Here is a 21,828-nt window from a genome sequence, read left to right on the forward strand (position 1 = left end):
TCCGCAACTGAGCGTCCTTTCGGCTTTGGCCCAGCCGCTTCATCAGCTCTGAATCTACTTGTACTTGTCCTCCGCTCTTCCTCAGTAGCATGTTGGACGCCTTCCGACCTGAGGGGCTCATCTTCCAGCGTCATAACTTTTATATGCCTGTTGTCTTTGTCCATGGAGTTTTCTTGGCAGGGATACTGGAGTGGCTTGCCAGTTCCTTCTCCAGGTGGATCACGTTTAGTCAAAACTCTCCACTATGACCTGTCCATCTTGGGTGGCCCTGCATGGCATAGCTCATAGCTTCTCTGAGTTATTCAAGCCCCTTCGCCACGACAAGGCATTGATCCATGAAGGGGCCCACGGCTATACTGATATGTATATCAGGTCTTGTGGAGAACTTTCACCACCACAATGTCAGGAATCCTGGTGCCTCAGCCTCATTGATCTACACACAAACACTTGTGTCTGTGCATTTTAAATACCTTCACCACCACCCATTCACCCAGAAAGCTTCACACAACCTCCTAGTCACGTGGTTAGGCTTGAAGACAAGCTGAACTTCACCACCACACACAGGATAAAGTTAATATGGGTTCCAGATAGATAGGCCAATAGATAGATTCACACACACACACACACACACACACACACACACACACAAATATACTGATACTACACATATTGGTGACTTACGGTGCCAGATGAGAGTTTTGCACCTTATGAGTATATACTCAAGGCTATTGCTGTTGACTTTTGCCTCTAAATGGCATTGCCCCTCAAGTCACTTATTCTAATGCACCACCCACTAATTACTTCCACACCTCTTCTCCTGAAGCAACTCCTCAACAGTCCAAATTCCAAGTGTCTTTCTCCTATAGTTAACTCCCAATGGAGTTTTAATTGTTCAACTAACTGCAACTTGCCTGATTTGAGCCCTGCCTAGTAAACCTCCAATCAATCTCTCTCCCCTGCCGAAGATGTACACATAGCAACCACTGTTAACAGGCTTGTCATGTTATAACAAAACAGGGCATCATGGGTATAAGAGAGGTTCCATAACATATCTTCCTTTTCAACAGAAACATAACCCAACCCACACATATATATAGCATTTCTCCACAGTACTCTTGGGAGCCTTTGGGGGAAAAAATCCCGCCCCCCTCGCCCTTCCTGTGTCAGAATTTCTAGTAGCCAGAATCCATTGAGAGAATAATGGAAAATTATTATTATAAGATAAAGATGCAAAGGGATCTAACTGGGATGCCAATATACAATGGTGCCGGTTTCTATCTGTACCCATGCAGCTGCCCACAAAGGGTTATTATTACACTTTTTCTATTAACTTGGCTGAAAGAACATATATATTAAATTGGGATGAGATAAGCCTACTTTGAAATCACCAAATCAGGACACACAGGTTTATCTAACCAAGGAGTAAAATAATAAAGGACATGAAATTTCAATCAAGGAAATACCAGTAAGTCTGTTACATATAACCATTTGAATGAGCAGATAGTGGATAAATCAAACTATCTAGTTCTTAATGCTACAGTTTTGCAATCATATATATATATATATATATATATATATATATATATATATATATATATATATATAAAATGTCCATGTTTGTGTGCGATGACTTTTCTCCGAAACCGCTTGACCGATTGCGTTCAAATTTTGACACAACATTTCATTCCAATGTGTGAGTATTTGCATAACTTTAGATTATACAGATGTCACACATGTCACAGGTAAAAACATGATTTTGTCTAACAAAACATAGCACCCTCCGGTGGTCGTCAAAGGAACAGACACCATATACTTTTGTGTAGCAATAGCACCATCTGTTGGACTTCAAATGAACAGATCCTATAGAACATTCTTCCCCTCCACATTCTTTCCTCCAACGACTCTGCTGGGAACCGGGGTGGGGAGGGAATCAGGATATAAAACTTGCACCCTTGCGTTACCATAAATGTTCACAACCACCACCACCCCCACTAACTTACAGACACACAATACGTACCTCCCATGTCCGGACCCCTGACCGGCTCCATGTTTGAGTCTCCAACAGCAACGACACCCCCCACCTGCCCCCTCCTCCTCCTCCACCTCCTATCTCCCTGTCGAGGCCTCCTGCCCTAGCCGCAACATCAGAGACCCCACCACAGAGCCACTCTGCCCACCACACCCTCGCTCCCTTGCCCACTCGGTCACTTGGAGGGGACTTCAGGTGCTCCTGCGCAGGCGCACCCTCCGAGGTTCCCGGACATTGCACCTACACAGGAGAACCCGAAGCCGCCTCCGACCAACCAACCGGTTCATGCAAAATGCTTCGTCACCGAAGGCGCAAGCTCGCCACAGGACATGGGGGACAACCTACAGGAGGCTGGGAGCGGCGCAGGGGGGCGCCGGGACAGGAGGCCTCAAGTCGAGGTAGGAGGAGGAAGGGGGGCAGGTTTGGGGTACCAGTCCTGCTGGAGACTCAGGGAAACATGCAGGCGGTCAGGTGAACTTCCACTTTTTCTTTCCATTTTTCTCAATTTCACAGACTTAGCCACAGCATCGCGTGGCCTGGTACAGCTAGTCTATAATATTTTCTATGAAGCATACGGCATAAGAAGGTATGAAGAAACAAAACAAAAACATAAGAAAATATTTGAATGCTAGGGAAATCTATGTACCCTTTGCCTCTGCTTTCCTGTGATAAGGTATGTTGAACTGCCTTACCATGGTATAGCTGTGAGCCACTTTCATCAGCTCTGTGCATCCTTGAGCATCTGCAAATGCCCGGATTCCCAAACAGTTAGATGGATGTAAAAGCTTCATGAGAAAATGACAGCACACTTCAACTACTTGAGGGAGCTGAAGGAGACACGCAGCTGCCAGGAGGTTTTCAATGGTATCTTCCTTAAGTTCCAAGCAACCTGTACAAGAGATTAAGACACACATGCAATTTTTGCTACCCATATGTGTGCATCACTTAAACAAATAGAGCCAATTGCAATTGCAATTAACAAAGAAGCAAAAGGGGGGAAATGCTCAACCATTATGAAAGCAGATGAAAAATAGAAGAACTTTACACGATTACTGAGCCATCAGCATGCTTCTGTTGGGAAAGTTTTAGAAGAAAATTTAATACTGCCCCCTTCTTCTTTGCACTCCTCAATTAAGTCTCCTTTATTAGGCATCAGTTCTCCAAAAGAGTAGCATTGCACAGCTGGTTCACTGCAGTATAGAAGAATCTGGCATACAATATTACCCAGTGGTAATATTGCATTGCACTATAAAACAAATCATACATTTGAAGTATTGAGTAATCTATTCCTGTGAGATTGGTATCCTGATTTTTCTTTCACTGGGTGGAGGACTGACACCATAATAGCTTTGTTTTCATCAGATTGATAAAGTTGATACTAGATGGATTCAAAAGCATGTACTGTAACTGCTAAATCAACTTACAGTCTTTAACCACGAGAGCTTGTGTGTCCAGTGAGGCAACGTTGAGTCTATATGTGGACTCATTGTAAATCCAAGCGGTAACAATAATAAAATAGGTACAAACATCATACTAATGTAGGTTCTTACCAGAACCAGTGTGCTGTAGTGGTTAGAGTGTCAGACTAGGACCTGGGTTCTAGTTCCCACTCAACCAGGAAGCTCAGTCTCTCAGCCTAACCTCCATCTTACGGTTGCTGTGAAGATAAATAGAAGGGGGGGGGGGCTACCTTAAGGTCTTTGGAGGAAAAGTGGGATAGAGAAATAATAAAAAAATATTTTTTAAAAAGTGATTGCAGATTCAGATGAATGCAGCATGTCACCTGGGGAAGCAAGTTATGAATGGTCAACACATTTTTGAAGGGAATTGTGATGACTGTGGATTAAGAAGGCTGAAACGGGTTCTAATCTTCTACACATTTTCAAAGTAACTATGTCATCAACAGGATACTGGAAATAAAAGCCAAACTGATAGCACATTCTTATTCTGTTTGACAATCACTTTATCTTGCACAGGGCAAGTAAAGTGGCTTACAAGACTGACAAACACACCGCCACTAAAACACAGAGATACGTTAAAACAAAATGGCAAAAGAAATACATTGAAAACATCCCACCCATTTCTGAAAAACCACAGACAGTTAAAGGCCATAGAGGAAAGTTTTTGCCTGGCACCTAAAAATATATAATGACAGCGTTAGGAGAGTCTCCCTGAGGAGAGCATTCCACAAACAGGGAGCCACCACAGAAAAGGCCCATTCTCATGTAACCACCCTTCGGACTTTACATGGGGGAGGCACACAAACAGGCCATATAAAAGGCACACATTCTGTTGCTTTGAATGGGAGAAACAGCTAAACACCTGTATGTAAGGTGTTTTCCATTTAAGCAGATGGACCTTCCAAGGTGTCAGAATTGCTAAATTTATGACAGGTTGGGTAAAAGACACCTATTTTAGAGGCAATGGAAAAAGTCACCCATGCAATGATCTCCCCATTGCTTTCAACGGGAGACCCAGATCCTCTTGTCCGGCCTGAAATGTCTGTGTTTTGCATACAATTGGGATGATTTTCCCCCTCCAAAGGATCAGACCTACCAAACTGTAGATGGAACAAAATATTTCTCATTTTTAAATAATTCCTAATGTATATTAATGATCTGTCTCCACCTTCCTCTCATCAGTATTCCTTTCTCTGGCCTATATAAAGGCTGTTCCAGAGTGCTACATTTTTTCATCTCAACTGCAACAAATGGGGAAATGAATCCAATATATATATATATATAATTTGTTTCATTCCTAATTTCAATTTCCATTCATTTTAATTATAAAAATTAATGAAGTAAATTGGCTCATTTTGTTTAGCTTTTCATTAATTTTTTTAAAAAAGTGAAGTGAATGGGCTCATGCTGTTCATGTTTTTATTCATTTTAAAAACAAATGCATACTCTCTATAGTGGGGTAGGAGAGCTGGGGGGGGAATCACATATGGCAAACCATGCATTCCTTTGGTTTCAGATAGTAAATTGGTAGTGTCTAAAAAGCACGGAACACAAATTTTCATTGCCCTCTAGCAGCTATGGTGGCTCATTTACCAGAAGTAATGTTAACTCTGGAAGTATGCACTTGATTCTGACCAAACTAAGCCTCCTGGTGTGTATTTTCTTTGGGGGGGGGATTACTTTGGTCAGAATCAAGTATACACTTTCAGAGTTAACACTAAATACATTACTTATGGTAAATGGTTGTGGATTGGTTGCCAGATGTGAAATATAATTTTAAAAATTCCTTCCAGTAGCACCTTAGAGACTAACTAAGTTTGTCATTGGTATGAGCTTTCGTGTGCATGCACACTTCTTCAGATACATGAAAGCTCATACCAATGACAAACTTAGTTGGTCTCTAAGGTGCTACTGGAAGGAATTTTGTATTTTGTTTCGACTACGGCAGACCAAGACGGCTACCTACCTGTAACTAGATGTGAAATATATTGGCATTATGTTCAGCTCTCCTACCCCACTCCTAGAATAAATAGCTCATGCATACTTGCGACATGCTTTCCAGGCACAGGTCCATGTTTTAAAGAACCATTTCCAAGCAGGTTTTTCTTGTTCCAGTGCCTTTCCTGGGAAAACCCATATTTTACCCCAAAATCTGAGCAAACGTCAATCCACGGAACACCTGATTGCATTTTGCTCCAATTCAGTGGTAAAATGTGAGTGTTGCTGAGGAAAGTTCCAGGACAAAACAAAACAAAACCCTGCTTGAACATGTAGCTTTAAAGCCTGGACCTGTGCCTAGCACAAAAGGAAGTCTGGGTGAGCCCAAAGTCTAAGTCAGCCAAGTGGCATGTTCCATTGGTGTGGACATGACAGTCAGAAACAATTTTAGCTAGATAAGAGCCAATATGTTTAATTTATATACATACACACACACAAACACACACGTGTGTGTGTGTGTGTGTGTGTGTGTGTGTGTGTGTGTGTGTAAATGGTTTTGTAACAGTAAGGCTTTAAAGCTGGGTATAATAAAGAGGGGGGGGGAGAGATACACGTCAGGCAAAGTGACAATGTGTACTGGGCATGTTAAGAAAGTAAACCTATTGAGTACTCACAGATATTAATAATTTTCTCAATTTTTTGCAATTACCGAGAAATCATTTAGTTTTAATCACTACAGCATAAATTAGGCTAATCACAAGTATGATGCTCAGCTTCCCACAGCTAAAGTTCAGCTGTCCACCCCCGTATTTAAAAGTCCTTGACTAGGACAACTTGACTAGAACAACAAACTTGGTTTGTTGAGGAAATTTACAGTTCTACCCTAAATTAGTCTTCTTTCAATGACTCATATAAGGCCTACAGAAGCAGGGATAAGAACTATTGTAGTCAACAATCAAATGACTTACCACACAAGTAACTAGTCTCACAAGCGGTCATTGTAATGATTGGTGGGAGGTGTTGTGACTTTTTTAATCAATGAAGAGGAACTGGAATCTTCCATTAATCTCCTTCTCTGACATTACAGTACACTGCTTGTGTGAATGGGTCCTTCACCTTGCAGTGGTAAGCCAGGGCGAGGGGGCATCACCTCACAGTGAACACAACAATTTCAACATGGGCTGTGAGCTGCAGCTGAACCAGTGCTTTGTCCCACCGCCCTTATTTATGAAATGGATGATAGGAGTGAGAAGTCTATTACCAATATAGTGGCGGCAGTGAACAGTTCCAGAGATTTGTAAGTGCCTATTGTTTCCCCACGTCCACTGGGTAGAATAGTAAATGACAATGAGGCATGAGAAAGAGTGACTTGTGTACAGTAATGAACTTCTTTTACAGCACCTGCAGATACAGAGAAAGAATGAATGAATGGATGGATAAATGTATGAAAGCACAGCAGGGTAAAATGAATGCAAATACATCATTAAAAGGGGCTAAAACAATGTTTATAATCTGGGGGGAAATGAGACAGATGTGAAATGGGTATACCTGTGGCTTGTGCTATCATTGAGTACCTCACTTAAACTTCTTGGCAGCAGTTGGGAGCTCTGATAGGTAATTACAGATTCCTCTCAGACAAAATCTTGAAAAGGTTGCCTGCAAGTATCCTTCACATGTATTTGGTAATCTTGCCTTCAGTTTTGCCAGACTACAGTATATGTGTATTAAAGTAATCAAAGAGATTGCAGAAAAAAATTACTGTACTGGAAATACTTAGGAAAAAGATATACTAAAATACTAGTTTTATTACTTCCTCCTCTTTGTGTGTCTTTCACCATTCACTAAAGACCTGACCAGGCAATATATCTATATAAATCTAAGTCTGTGTGGGGAGGAAAAGGGACTGCACTTGCTAGTTCCAACCTGAGTATTCATTGTGCAGCGTTCCTGTGAACAGGCTCTGCTGGCACATTCTGTACCCTTAAAAACATGCAAATCCTATTGCCTTGGTTCTATACATAAGTTTGGATTGATGCACTATTGGGGAGTGGGGAGAGGAAGAATAGCATGCAAGCCTTTGCTCAGGCTCATGAAGGCTCATCCACATAGTGCTAAACCATGTTAAACCATCAGGACACATGTTTCTACACATCTGCATGCTAACATTCTATGTTCAGGGACTAAGTTCTTCTGGAATACTAATGCTTGAGGAAATGTAGTTCAAATGGTACGTTGGGAAATCTTTCCAATGTAACTCTGGCCGTATTCCAGCCATGGATAGCATGATGTCAGGCTGGTGGGGTCTGGTCCTATTGGCATGGCAACCAAAATACAAAGAAGCAAGCATGCATAATATTAAGATTGTTTAGCCTTTGCCAAGGGAGAAACAGAAACAAGTCATAGATTTTAAAAAAATTAAAGTTTTTAACTAAAAGAATACTGAAACAGAAATTAACTGGGAAATTACAAGGATTTCCTAGGAGAAAGAGAGATGTTGAGGGAGAGATGGGGGAAGGAGAGATTATGGAGTGAGCTGGTGGCACACATGCACAGGCTTTGGCCTGAACAAGATGAAGGTGGAAGAGTGGGATTGCTGCAGAAATGAGAAAAAAGGCTGGGACATTGGGTTAGAGAAGAGAGGAGAATGATTAAATTGAGGACCTCTTTGAAGACAACAAAAAGGATGATTATCTCAGGTTGTGAGACAGATCATCTCAGTTGCCTGGGGAGCACTCAGGGGAATAACAGACTAGAGGGGCGAATTAGCAGCACAACTCAGCAACATAGAAAGGCAGGATTAGTGTGCCCAAGCACTTATAGACTTGGGATTTAAAGAACTCATAAACCAGGTATGGGAAACCTTTGGCACTTCAGATATTGATGAACTACAACCTCTGCCATCCATGGCCACTGGTCATGCTTCCTGGGATTGATTGGAATTGTACTTCAGCAACATCTAGAGGGACAAAGATTCCCCACGCCTGCTATAAAGGAAGTGGGGGTGGCCCTGGGAGATTGTTTCCAGACAGTACAAATCAAATATGTTTGTCCTCGGCTTGATTAACAACGGAGGAGGGGAGGGGTTGTAAGTGACTGAGGTGTTCTTAAAGTGGCTATAGTACACTATATTGTGAGAATGCCTTTCCTTTTACAAGGATTCTGGACAGCCAATAGGTGTACAGTGAAGAGTCATTATATTATGGAGAGAAGCAGACTGATATTTATAACCTCAGGAGGTACCACACTACCTTAATAGCACAGGGGTGATGAACCTCAGGCCCAGGGACTTTCTCCAGCTTTGGAAAAGCTGCCATACATTGTGGTGACCTACATTCAATTTGGTTGGTAATAATCTGTGCAAGCCTGCTTTAAATTAATGTCCTGTTGACTTGTATGCAACCAAAGATACATTTTTTTTATCAATACAAAGCAAATGATGGGCCCCTTAAAGTATTACAGAGTCTTGGCCTTTCAGAATCAATAAATGTTTACAACAAAATCATAAAAAGGAAGTTCAGCAAACTCCATGTATCTCTGCATTACAGTTCCATTACTAGCAAGTTTACAACCAGTGTTTGGGTGGCAGGATTTTGTTGACACAATCCCATTATGAATACTAATGTTATTTGTGTCACCTTGATAAGCACTAAGTATAAACAAGTTATGAAATATTTTACTGTTTTCACAGAAGACACTTCCATAAATATTCATTAACAGAAGTCACTCATTACATTTGGCAATACTCGGTATTAAAATAATAAGCAAATTAAAGATATCAAAATATTTTTATGTTGATACCTATAATGATTCCAGAAATAAAGAAATAAATTTCATTTCTTTTCAGAACTGCAATTTTTCCTCTATTTCTAACACATATTGTTTGTTCATTTTGTCAGACTTCAGTCCATCTTTTTCACGGAATTTATATATAATTGAGCCATCTGTTGTTTCCCTGCTTCTTGCATCCTCTATTTTTGCCACCCTCATCTAAGAAATTCTTCCTATAACCCAGCAAGTGGGCCAAGGTACGCAAAGGTATAATTCAACCTGCAATCTCCATATTACATTTCTTCACACCAGTTTGATGTTATAGCATAACCATCAGAAGTACACATCATTGGAATTCAGAATGTGACAACATACCAAATAAGTGTTATAGAACCTTGGCTCCTGAATAGCTCCTGAATTCTGCCACAGCTCAAAACCATGTATTGTTCCCTCAGCACATTGTACAAAGGACAATATAATAATAATAATAATAATAATAATAATAATAATAATAATAATAATATACAAGGTGTAATCTGACCTCTTCCTGTATCTGCCATCTAAAACATTAGAAGGCACCAGATTTAACTAAAACTTTGTAAAAACCATTCTCTCAATTTCTGCAAACCCTTAAAATAGCTAGGTGGAACAAAAGGAGTGCAATGGAAATTATTATACAATGGTGCTATTTTAGAAACCATTGCAAATGTAGTTGCTTTATTCATCTGTATGAGTGTGTCAAAGAGTCTGCTTCAAAAGCTTCCTGGCAAGTTCCATTCCCAAACTCTTTTTATAACATACAGATAAGGCTAGTTTCACCACTAGGATGAAACAACCCTCTTCCAATAGTTATTGTTTATCTCCTCCAAGTGTTCTCTAAGAGATCACCAGGGCTGGCTAATGATACTTTTAACCCATGTTACATGTGGGCCATTTCTGAGATGTCATGACTTAAAGGTATATAGTTGGACAATATTTTTCTCTGCTTTATATGGAGTCTAATCCAGAGACTCTTGTGCTCAACAACTGGCTGATGGACTGACCAGAGCAAAGAGTCTATTTGCACTATCAATTCTTATAGCACTGGCCACGTCTTGAAGCGAAAGCAAATGCTTGGATTCAGATAATCTGTCACTGGACATGTGTCCCCCAACACCTGCACCTCTCCTTTGATGAGAAAATCCAGATGAAAACCTATTTGAATAGTCAGATAGATGTTGCCATATTGGGTGAAGATTTGTTCTCCTCTGCATATTAAAACGTACATATATTTTAAACTAGCCACTCTTGGTTAGCTAAGTAATTGGCATTCTGGGGGGAAATAAGCATAAATTGCTGCAATATGTTATTTATACATTTGCATAATACATACCATGTGAATTAAAGTGGCAATCCTAATGAAACAGTAATTTCATTTATGTTGTAATGAAAACTCTGTATTGAGTTATCATAGTAAAACTACATAAAGTAATTCCATTATAATAAGGGAATGTTTTAACAAATATCTTAATATTCAATTAAAACACTTAATGGAAGTGGGAGATTTAGTTACCATAAACATTACAATGTATATGTGTGTGTGCATGGACACACACACACACACACACACACATTGTTTCTTCCTCAGACTAAACATGATTTGCTTTAGAAATATTCATTACATACTGAAGTTTTAATTTATTTTGCTGAGGGTGCTGCTTGGTCAGAGATACATTAAAATTCCATTGTCAATAAATGCATGCAATTTGGCAGTTTAATTTTCTACTCATCTTCCTAATACCCTCCTCCTCTAAGGATAGTATGCTTTATTTAAGCTAAAACCTTATCAGTTCTGTGCAGAGCTTGATATTCTGCTTGTAACCATGTACGTTTGTGAAAGTCTCATGTATTTTTTATACTTCAGGGAACAGGGTGTATTTCCTGTATCATCTCAGGATACTAATAAGGGTGTAACTGCACATTACAAACCAACATACGTAGCAGTTCACTGGCATTAAAAACCAATGACCAGTTCTGGAAGATGCAATTTAGAGTAGACATGGGGCAGTCTATCCCCTTTCCCGCTCCAAACTATTACCATCAACCACACACACACACACACACACACACACACACACACACACACGTACACACATGTACACACACATACACATCACAACACAATTGATCAAGCATTCTGAAACCATACACTGCATACTTCTTTGGAGAAGGTCCATGTTCACATATGCAAAGCAAACCTGCATTAAGACCAACAAGTCTTAGACCTCAAAAGGGTGACTGGCTCAGATTGTTAAGGGTCAAGGGCATTGTTATGTACTGAGCTGAATCCTAGAACAATAGGATTCAGAATCAGCGGGAGCTACCCAATCCAACTCCAGGTGGAAGTGAATCCGCAACCTGATTGGCCTGCTGGAGCAGCCAATCAGGCGGCTGGCAGAAGTGAATCTGCTACCTGATTGGCCTGTAGGAGCAGCCAATCAGGCTGCAGGCAAAAGTCAATCCACAATATAATTAGCCCACAGGTGTAGCCCTAAAGTAGCCAATCACGCAAGGCCCATTGTGTAAATAATGTATATAAGCAGATGGTTTTGGGAAAAGAGACATTCGTCTTCTCTTCTCCTCCTTGATGACTATGAGCTGAATAAAGAGCATGAAATTCACTCTTGACTCCGAGTATATTTCACTGGCGACGAAGGTGGGATCCTGCTGAGCTGACCGCCACCACGCACTGCACCGCAGCACCGCCACCTGCTGCACCGCTGCATCGCACCGTGCATCCAGGCTTCAGCTCCAGGACCCAAGGAACCCAGAATGGCAACCGACAGCAGCTTCTCACCATTCAAACCAGCATCAGGAGACTGGGAAGGGTACGCCGCCCGTTTCAACTTCCTCCTGCAAGCGAAAGAAGTCACCAACGATGCCATGAAGAGGGCGACATTCTTCAGCGTCTGTGGAGAGGAGACGTTTGAAATCGCCCGGGCTCTCCTTGCACCTAGAGATGTCGCTACCGTCTCTTACAAAACAATAATGGAACGGCTGAAGGAGCACTTCTCACCACAGCCCTCGGTGGTAGCTTGCCGAAATGCCTTCTACGCAAAACGGCAAGCCCCGGGGGAAACCATAACTGGGTTTGTGACCTCCCTCCGCCAAGCCGCCCGGTTATGCAACTTCTCAGAATTGGAGAACATGCTTCGTGACCGCCTCGTCGGTGGCCTGAGGGACGAGATGTTGCAACGACGCCTCTACGCCAAAAAAGACCTCACGTTCCAGATTGCTCTGGAGGAAGCCCTGGCAACCGAAGCCGCCGAGAGGTCAACGCAAGAGGCACGACCGGCCCCGCCATCCCAACCGAGGGTCTACCACGAAGACCTCACCGACGAATCCGAATCTGACAGGGAGGAAGTACACCGAGTACAGCGGCGCACTCAAGCAGCACACACACCACAGAAGCCTCGACGAGAAGGAGGGAACTGTGCAAGCTGCGGGGAGAACCACGAGAGGAGGACCTGTCGTTTCCGCAACGCAGAGTGCAGGCAGTGCATAAAATTGGGACACATCGCCCGGGTGTGTCGGGCTCGACTCACCCGTCGACAAGCATCAGATGACCGACCCAGGAGCCCCAGGTCACACGGCACCATGCACCAAGGCAACTCGACAGAGATCACGGACTACCAGGTATTCCAGTTGCCCCATCCCAGCACAGAGAAAATTTATATAGAGGTACAGATAGAGGGAGCCCCATGCCGCATGGAGCTGGACACGGGTTCAACTCTATCCATAATCTCGGCCCGAACATTAAGGGAACTGTGCCCTAATGGGGGTCCCAAACTAAGGCCGGCCCCATTCACCCTCCGGGACTTCCAGAAACGTAAGGTCCCTACTATGGGGGTGGGGACCTTCAGGGTGCAATATCGAGGGCGAAAGCAACAATTGGACTTGCTGGTAGTTAAGGGCCCCTACGTTAGCTTACTGGGACTGGCATGGTTTGGACCTCTGGGGCTAGCCGTTACCGGGGTGAACCGCACTAGCTTACAAGTGGACGTGGACGCCATATGCAAAGAGTTTCCAGGGGTTTTCGATGGGGCATTGGGACGATATACAGGACCCCCCATTGCCCTACAGCTAGACCCCGCTGTACGACCCATCAGGCACAAGGCCCGCCGGGTCCCGTTTGCCCTGAAACCCCGCATAGACGAGGAATTGGACCGGCTCGTGGAGCAAGGAGTGCTGGAGCCGGTGCCCAACGCCCCCTGGGAAACTCCAATTGTCACACCCGTCAAGCCTAACGGTTCGGTCCGCATCTGTGCAGACTACAAATGCACCATAAACAAGGCTCTCACGGCCCATGCATACCCAGTGCCAGTGGTCAGCCATGTCCTCGCCACCCTGGCTGGGTCAAAAATCTTTGGCAAACTGGACTTGGCCCAAGCGTATCAACAGTTGCCTGTGGACGAAGCCACAGCAGAGGCTCAGACGATTGTGACGCACAGAGGGGCATTCAGAGTAAAGCGGCTGCAATTTGGCGTTAGCGTGGCACCAGGCATATTCCAGAATCTAATGGACTCTCTCCTTAAAGGGATTCCTGGTGTCACCCCCTTCTTCGATGATGTACTGATCGCCGGGCCCACACCAGAGGAATTTGAGGACCGCCTCCGCTCCGTCCTGCACCGTTTCCAGACGGCGGGCCTCAAGGTGAAGCGGGAAAAGTGTTTACTGGGAGTGCCGCAGGTGGACTTTCTGGGATTTAAGGTGGACGCAGAAGGGGTCCATCCAACCGGTGACAAGGTACGGGCCATTTGTGAGGCCCCAGCGCCCAAGAGCAAGCCCGAACTTCAGTCATTCTTGGGACTATTGAACTTTTACCATGCCTTCCTTCCCCATAAGGCAGCGGTAGCGGAGCCCCTACACAGACTCCTAGATAAAAGGGCCCCTTGGGTGTGGGGCCAGCGACAAAGGGCCGCATTCCAGGCAGTCAAGGACTTGCTCGTCTCGAACTCGGTCTTGGCACACTTCGACGAGAGGCTGCCAGTGGTGCTGGCATGCGACGCCTCTCCCTATGGCATCGGCGCTGTCCTGGGACACCAACTCCCGGATGGAAGAGAGGTGCCGGTGGCATACTTCTCCCAGACGCTTGCTGCAGCCGAACGAAACTACTCACAGATTGACAAGGAGGGTCTGGCAATCGTGAAGGGCGTAAAAAAATTCCATGATTTCTTGTACGGGCGGCCCTTTACCATAGTGACTGACCACAAGCCGTTGCTTGGCCTGTTTGCCCCTGAGAAGCAGACCCCCCAAGTGTTGTCTCCACGTGTCCTCAGGTGGTCAATTTTCCTTGCCGGCTACCAGTATGCACTAATCCACCGCCCTGGGAAGGCGATGGGCCACGCAGACGCCCTCAGCAGGCTACCACTACCAGAAACAGGCCCCGACCCAGCGCCTGCGCAAGAGGTTATGACCCTGGAGCTGCTTCCCGACCGACCCATTCAGGCACAAGAAGTTGCGCACCATTCCACAAAAGATAGGGTCATCTCCCGGGTCCTGGACTGGGTGTGGCGAGGATGGCCCAGCAGCAGCCCCGGGCCAGAATTCGCTGGCTACACAAACCGCAAACATGAACTGTCGGCCCACAAGGGGTGCCTGTTATGGGGAAGCAGGGTTGTTGTTCCCCAGCCCCTCCGCAAAAGGGTCCTCACAGCCCTACACGAGACACACCCAGGGGTAGTGAGGATGAAGGCCCTTGCCAGGAGTTATGTGTGGTGGCCGGGGATTGACAGAGAGATAGAGGCCTGGGTCCAACACTGCCAGACCTGCCAAGAATCCCGCCCGGATCCCCCAAGGGCCCCAGTCCAGCCCTGGGAGTCCGCCCGACATCCATGGTCACGCTTGCACGTGGACTTCGCTGGCCCCTTCCAGGGAAAAACATTCTTCATAGTGGTGGATTCCTACACCAAATGGCTGGAGGTCGCACTGGTACCATCCACTTCTACGGCGGCAGCCATCCGGGTACTACGTAAGCTGTTTGCGACCCACGGGCTCCCTGACACCCTCGTCTCGGACAATGGAACCGCATTCACGTCAGAGGAGTTCCAGACCTTCACAGCGCAGAACGCCATCCGCCACACCCGCTCAGCACCATTCCACCCTGCCACCAATGGCCAAGCGGAGCGCATGGTGCGTACCACCAAGGACAGCCTCCGCCGCATGACACAAGGGGACTGGGAATACCGCCTTGCCGCATTTCTTCTAGCACAGCACAGCACCCCAAGCACAACGACGGGCCGGAGCCCAGCTGAATTACTAATGGGCCGGCGCCTTGCAACTAGACTGGACCGACTTCACCCCGACAGAGCTCAGGATGAGGTAGTGGTGGGGAAAGGCAGGAACCCCCGGACATTTGTGGCCCAGGACCCAGTGTATGCAAAGAATTTTGGGGCAGGCCCAGCATGGGTACCCGCCACAGTCACCAAGGTGACCGGTCCCGTGTCGTACGAGGTACTAACGGAAGGGGGGCAATGTTGACGCCGCCACTGCGACCAGATACGGCGACGATTCCCAGGAGGAACCCAGGAGGAGAGCGGGACAGAGGGGTCCCAAGGGGACAGCAGGGCAGTGAGGCCTGTAGAGCGAGAGGGGTGGGCAGAGGAAGCAGAAGCAGTAGGCACAGAGGGGCGCCCCGAGGCTGGAAGGAAACCGGAACCAGAGCTACAACCTAGTGGTTCAGTGGCGCCAGACCAGACAGCCCCGGCACAGCCAGCAGCCTCGGAACACGAGCCAGAACCAGAACCCCTGACCAAGGAACACCCCAGGCCACAACGCACACGGAGGCGGCCAGCAGACCTTGGGGACTACGAATGCAACTTCCCGGGCAGGACTGGAACTTAGAGGGGAGGGGTGTTATGTACTGAGCTGAATCCTAGAACAATAGGATTCAGAATCAGCGGGAGCTACCCAATCCAACTCCAGGTGGAAGTGAATCCGCAACCTGATTGGCCTGCTGGAGCAGCCAATCAGGCGGCTGGCAGAAGTGAATCTGCTACCTGATTGGCCTGTAGGAGCAGCCAATCAGGCTGCAGGCAAAAGTCAATCCACAATATAATTAGCCCACAGGTGTAGCCCTAAAGTAGCCAATCACGCAAGGCCCATTGTGTAAATAATGTATATAAGCAGATGGTTTTGGGAAAAGAGACATTCGTCTTCTCTTCTCCTCCTTGATGACTATGAGCTGAATAAAGAGCATGAAATTCACTCTTGACTCCGAGTATATTTCAGGCATAATTCCCTCCCACAACCACACACAAAATTTCTGATAACCAAAGGCCCTCCCACATCTTAATTACAACTATTAATTCCTCTCCAGTGCACAGGCAACTCCAACAAAGAGCATGGGGCACATACATATTACAAAGACAGGGCAGTCAACTTTCCCTCATCTTTTTGCAATTCTTTGCACTTACTATGGTTCAGATGTGTCTTTGTGGTTAAAGAACTTTCCACTGAAGAAAATATAATTTAGTGCATATTATTTAGTACCTGTGTATGCAAACTGAACAAGATCCCAGAGTGCACTTGGGTCAATGCCTTCCATTTTGATCTCCTCTTGCTTGGCTTCACAAACATCACTTGTAAACATGGCAGCAAAGTAATCAGAAACAGAACTGAGAACAAGTCTGGGAAAAGAAAAGAAGATCACAGGTATTAATTAATCCATTACATTTCACATTAACTGTTAAACAGTCCTGTTCTCAATGTGCTCAGCTAAACGCAACCTGCTGTATGCAAATATGCAGTCAACAAGGTAATGACGGACCCATATTGAGGATGATAGAAGTCCCAAAATAGGGAAGAATTTTATTTTATATGTAAAAAATTCTTTGTATGTGATGTGGCTTTGTTGTTGTTGTTGTTTTGTTCTTCTGTGCTGGAGGGATTTAATACAGAAAATAAAAATAAAATAAAAAAGAAGCAACCTGCTGTAAACTTCAAGGGTGGAGAACCTGTAGCCCTCCAGATGTTGTTGAACTCTAACTCTCATAAGCCCCAGCTATTCTCCACCCCTGCTTTAAGAACATGAAATGTTAAAAGACAACAATGTCATTAAAATCAAGCACACTAGTTTGACTCAGATGGCAATCCTATGCACGGTTATCTAGGATTAGGACCACTGTACTCATGGAAAGGCTCTCACTTTAAGAAAGGTTAGTATTTCATGAAAATCAATAAATTTAAAAGTAACATTTAAAAACTACACATCACCACACACCAAAATTAGTAACAAATCATTTATTTTGATTTAAGGTCAATCAATGTCAAACAGCTATCAGAGAATAAGCATTAGCAGGTCAAGAATGTTGGTACCACACAAACAATAATTGTGTTCCATTTGTCCTGTGATGGAAGGAAGAGGGAGAGAGTTCCCTACCTGGACTCAACCTTAGCTCCTGAATGGTATCATTCTTTCTATGAGTCAATGTTGGAAGAAGAAGAGTCATGCTGTTGAATGAGACCTGGAATGGTCCCTGGAAGGTTTGAAACTTCTAGAATAATGCTGCTCTCTGTATCTCAGAGGTGAAGAAGGTGCCTGCAAAGGTATGTAGGTCTGCCTCTCTAGATTGACTACAATAAAAAGAGTAGTGCCCCCCATTGTATCTAGGAGACAACTGCCCCATTCTGTCATAGTCTATGCACTAAGAATATCCTTCGGGGTGGGTCCTTGCTAAGTGGTGGTCAAATATCTTCAACCCAGTCTACAAAATCGAGTTGGCTATATTTGCCTTCAGTCACCAGAATGGGTGGCAGAGGAGAATGTCAAGCATCTTCATGACCCCCAAAGCTGGGCTAAGAAATACAGCCCTCCCCTGATGTGGGCATTACCTTGCATTTCTGCAGCGGGAGAAGGGTCTTGGCCATATCCATAGCCATGGCAGTGACTCCAGACCCATTCAACAAAGATTGGAGCAGGATGAGACCAAAGTAAGGCTACTCTCTCAAGCCAAACTTCAGCCCAGGTATGTTGGGAGGTACCCAAGTGATGGCAGCCTGAGCATCCAGACAGGGGCCTCATGCTGGCTTTCAGTGAGCAGGAAAAGACCCATTTTTCCTGAAGCAAGTTGCCAAAACAAAGGCCTGGGTTTCTCTTAAACATATATTTCATATGTTCATAAAAAAATATTTTACTCAGAATTTTGTGCGTGAGCAGCAATTTAAAAAAACCACCACATTGGTGAATTACTACTACAGCTAGTGTTTAACCATGTGAAACAAGAAGTGAAAGTTGCCTCATAATTAATCTTAATTCTGAGAAATGACATCCTATTAAATCATCCAATATTCAAAAGGAAAATAAGGGTGCCTTTGGACCCACTGAATTCACAATGAACCTCAGAGGGCTGCAGGTGGTGCTAAATCTTGGCACTGAGGCATGTTGACCTATTCAGCAGAAAGGTCAGTTGTCTCCTGGATGTCATTTTCTTCTTTTCAATTCCTGCTATGCTACAGGAATAAACTAATGAACCTTGTTTCCTCCATGGAGTGTTGCATGCTATATGCAGCCCAAAGATAATCCATCATTTCACAAAATACTTTGGTCCAACTTTTCAAAGCCAGCCTTTAATTAAACCTACTACTTCCACATGCACTATCTGGTGCGTGGCAGAGAACTGAGCAAATGGAAAATTTACCACAATTCCTTGTTTCCCAAGGAAAAGTTAACATCTCTAGTGATCTAAGTTTCCCTCCACCCTGACCCCACCTGGTTTCTAGTTCAACAATGGATTTCATTGCGGGAGGAGTTGCAAATGTAGATATGAAGCTTCTGCCCACTGCTTCCAACTACCCGCATTTGCATTTATCACCTTTATCAGAAAACATGCATGAGAAATTAGACATTCTACCATAATCTACCAATAGGGATGATGTAATTCCACTGATGTGGACAAGCAGCCCATACACCCCTTACATCCAGCTCTAGGAGCTTAATTTCTATAAGTGTTATTGGTGGCTAAATGCTCATGCTTTTCCTGGAGCTGCTCAAAAGAAAAAGATAAAAGCAGTCAACTATTGCCCTTGCACAGGGGCAGGGATGAGGGTGCTGCAAGTGGGCCTACGATAGTTCAAATGCAACGCCTTGCTTTTTTCTCATCCGCATGGGCCCATGGTAGTTGCAGAAGTGCTTGAAGAAACATTGTTGCAATAAATGCCACACGATAAACGTCTGCCTTGTGTTCTGTTCCTCATATTTACAAGTTATTTCACAGCCTGAAAATTTGATTTGAAGAGGGTGTGTAAGGGGTGTGTAATATATAGTGCACTATATGTGCCAGTAATTCTTGATGGAATAGAGTGAGCTGTTGACTGCAGATTAGAAGTCAGAAATAATATACAAGCATCCATGCACCTTTAAGTATGAAGCAAAAATGTGATGCAGTTTTTATTTCATGGGCAAGCTTATATTTATTAAAGCAAATTTTTCTGCTTCAAAAAGATTTGATTGCTGTTGAACTGAAATAGTCAGAAAATCAGATTCAGTGTGCAGACACACAGTGATGCAAATACGTCTACTAACCCTTTAGATAAAAATGGTAAACAGAAATCTCATTTTCCCTGCCCCTGTAAAATCTCCAACTCCTCCCTCTGCCCAGCAAGTACTTTATCACAGTTTCCAAACTTGGCAAGTATGTAAGATGTATTATGTAAGATGTTTAGACAGTTCCACTCTGAACTGTCTAAAGTAAATCAGAGCAGCAACATAAAAAAGGTTTCTTTTTAGTATACCCTAGTCTTATGTTCTTTCAGATGAACAGAATCAAACATTTGAAATATAATGGCTTTCAATGACTAGATGAGACTTGGGTTGAAATGCAGGCCAGGACTCAACAAACACACCCTACCAGCAAAAAACAAAAAACAAAACCTGGCAGGAGTTCCACTTGCACAATGGGACTCCCCTTTCTCTCTACTCATCACACTTCCCTTCTGTCCCCCAAAACTGGCTCAGGGTGTGTGTCCAAAGAACCCCTATAGCAGTATGTGTGGGGACAAGAGGGGGAATCATTCCATCTGACAAGCTGCAATGATTTTGCAGACAGAACATTTGTAATATAGCACATGTTGAATTCCACCAATAGTCTTTAAATGTGGGCTACTGCTGAACATCAGAGGTACGTGTCTTGTAAAATCTTTACGAGGAATTGGTTCTGCAACTTTGCCCTTTTCATATATGTCACCACTACTAACCACAGTTTGGCCCGGTACCAATGTCACATTTCTTTCTTATGAATATACCTCAGGGTAGAAATTAATCCTCAGCACAACTGACATGAATTTGTACCCTATGGGCCATTATATACAATGGGGGGGGTAGAAAGCCACCCCAGCTTTATTTTCAAAATGAAATGAGTTTAGCGACGACGTGTCCTTGATGACTTACCACAATAGGTATCTTAAAAGCTGCAATTCACTGCCTTCTGGTTACAATATTTGCACTTGAGTATCTGCTCTCGAGATTCTGTTCAGAAGCTTTGAACTGGTCAACTTTTTGCGGGGGGGGGGGGGGGGGAGAGGTTAGCACACCATGAGAAGGACTGCTAGGCAGCCAGGTTGTACAGCAAGATTCTCTGGATTCACTCACACATGCAAAAAAAGATTTCAGGCTCTATTTCTATTTACCTGGTTTCCCATTATTTTCCTTCCTCGGTGAAAAAACACCAATAGTTCCCACACACAACTTGTATTCTTTCGTTGTGGTTACGAAATGCAGAGTGAAAGGTAGACAGTATATGCTTGCAGTAAATGACTACTATACCTTCTTGGCCCCTCTTTCCCCTTCCCTGGAAGCAAAGGTGTTGTGGTGATAGTTTATCTTTTATCCCTCCAATGCTGTCTCTGTAATATTCCCTTCCAATGATGCTACCAGATGGTTAAAAGAAGAGGCATCTTTTCCTCCGATTTGGAAACTGGAGAGGTAAATTATGGTACTAAGTGTTGATAGTAGATGATCTAGTTCAGTGGCATTACCCTCATTACCATAAAAATGGTATTAGGAATTAGTTAGTTGCCTAGGCAGCAAGATTGCTGTGCAGTCACATGTGCATTTTTAGACTTGATGCTGGAACTCCTGACATGTAAGCGGTAGTGGCAGCGCACTGTGCTTGTAGGGATATACACCTATGATCAAGAGCGAAATATTTCTTGAGATATGGAACAAGGTCTGTAAGGGCAGGTCTGCAAAGGTGAGGCTAAATCACAGTTAACTTACCATGTTTTATCACCTACCTATGTGCAGGTATCTTACGGTTCCCAGCAATCAGGATAACATCACATAGTTGCTGTTGCTTCAGGTAGCTTTCCATCTTCCTAAACGTTTGTTCAGCATGGTGTACAGCTTGATAGAACTCCTCGGAACTACTTGGGTCCATGTCACACGGAGGTGTCAAGGAATGGTTGACTGCTGACAACCTGTAAGCCAAAGGTTGTGGGGGGTTAGTCATGATGAAATGCTTCTAGGAACAATGAGTTATTTATTTATTTATTTGTTTGTTTATTTGTTTATTTATTTACTATTAATACCCCACCCTCTCTATTATTATTTTTATTATTAGTTATATCCCGCTCTCTCCGGCCAAGACAGGGCGGCTA

At 44.1% G+C, this 21,828-nt stretch overlaps 1 protein-coding gene across 1 annotated transcript in view; it reads right to left on the reverse strand.

The window, feature by feature from the left end:
- The window catches only part of KLHL1 (kelch like family member 1), a 141,427-nt gene that overhangs the window by 95,326 nt on the left and 24,273 nt on the right, over positions 1-21,828 (reverse strand). Inside the window, exons 2-4 of the mRNA XM_035116455.2 lie at positions 21,466-21,648; positions 16,726-16,862; positions 2,722-2,918 (exon numbers count right to left, since the gene is read on the reverse strand). Coding sequence (XP_034972346.2) covers positions 2,722-2,918; positions 16,726-16,862; positions 21,466-21,648 — 517 coding nt within the window. The remainder of the gene's footprint in view (positions 1-2,721; positions 2,919-16,725; positions 16,863-21,465; positions 21,649-21,828) is intronic.

The sequence above is a fragment of the Zootoca vivipara genome, chromosome 4 (assembly GCF_963506605.1).
Source record: "Zootoca vivipara chromosome 4, rZooViv1.1, whole genome shotgun sequence".
NCBI lineage: Eukaryota > Metazoa > Chordata > Lepidosauria > Squamata > Lacertidae > Zootoca > Zootoca vivipara.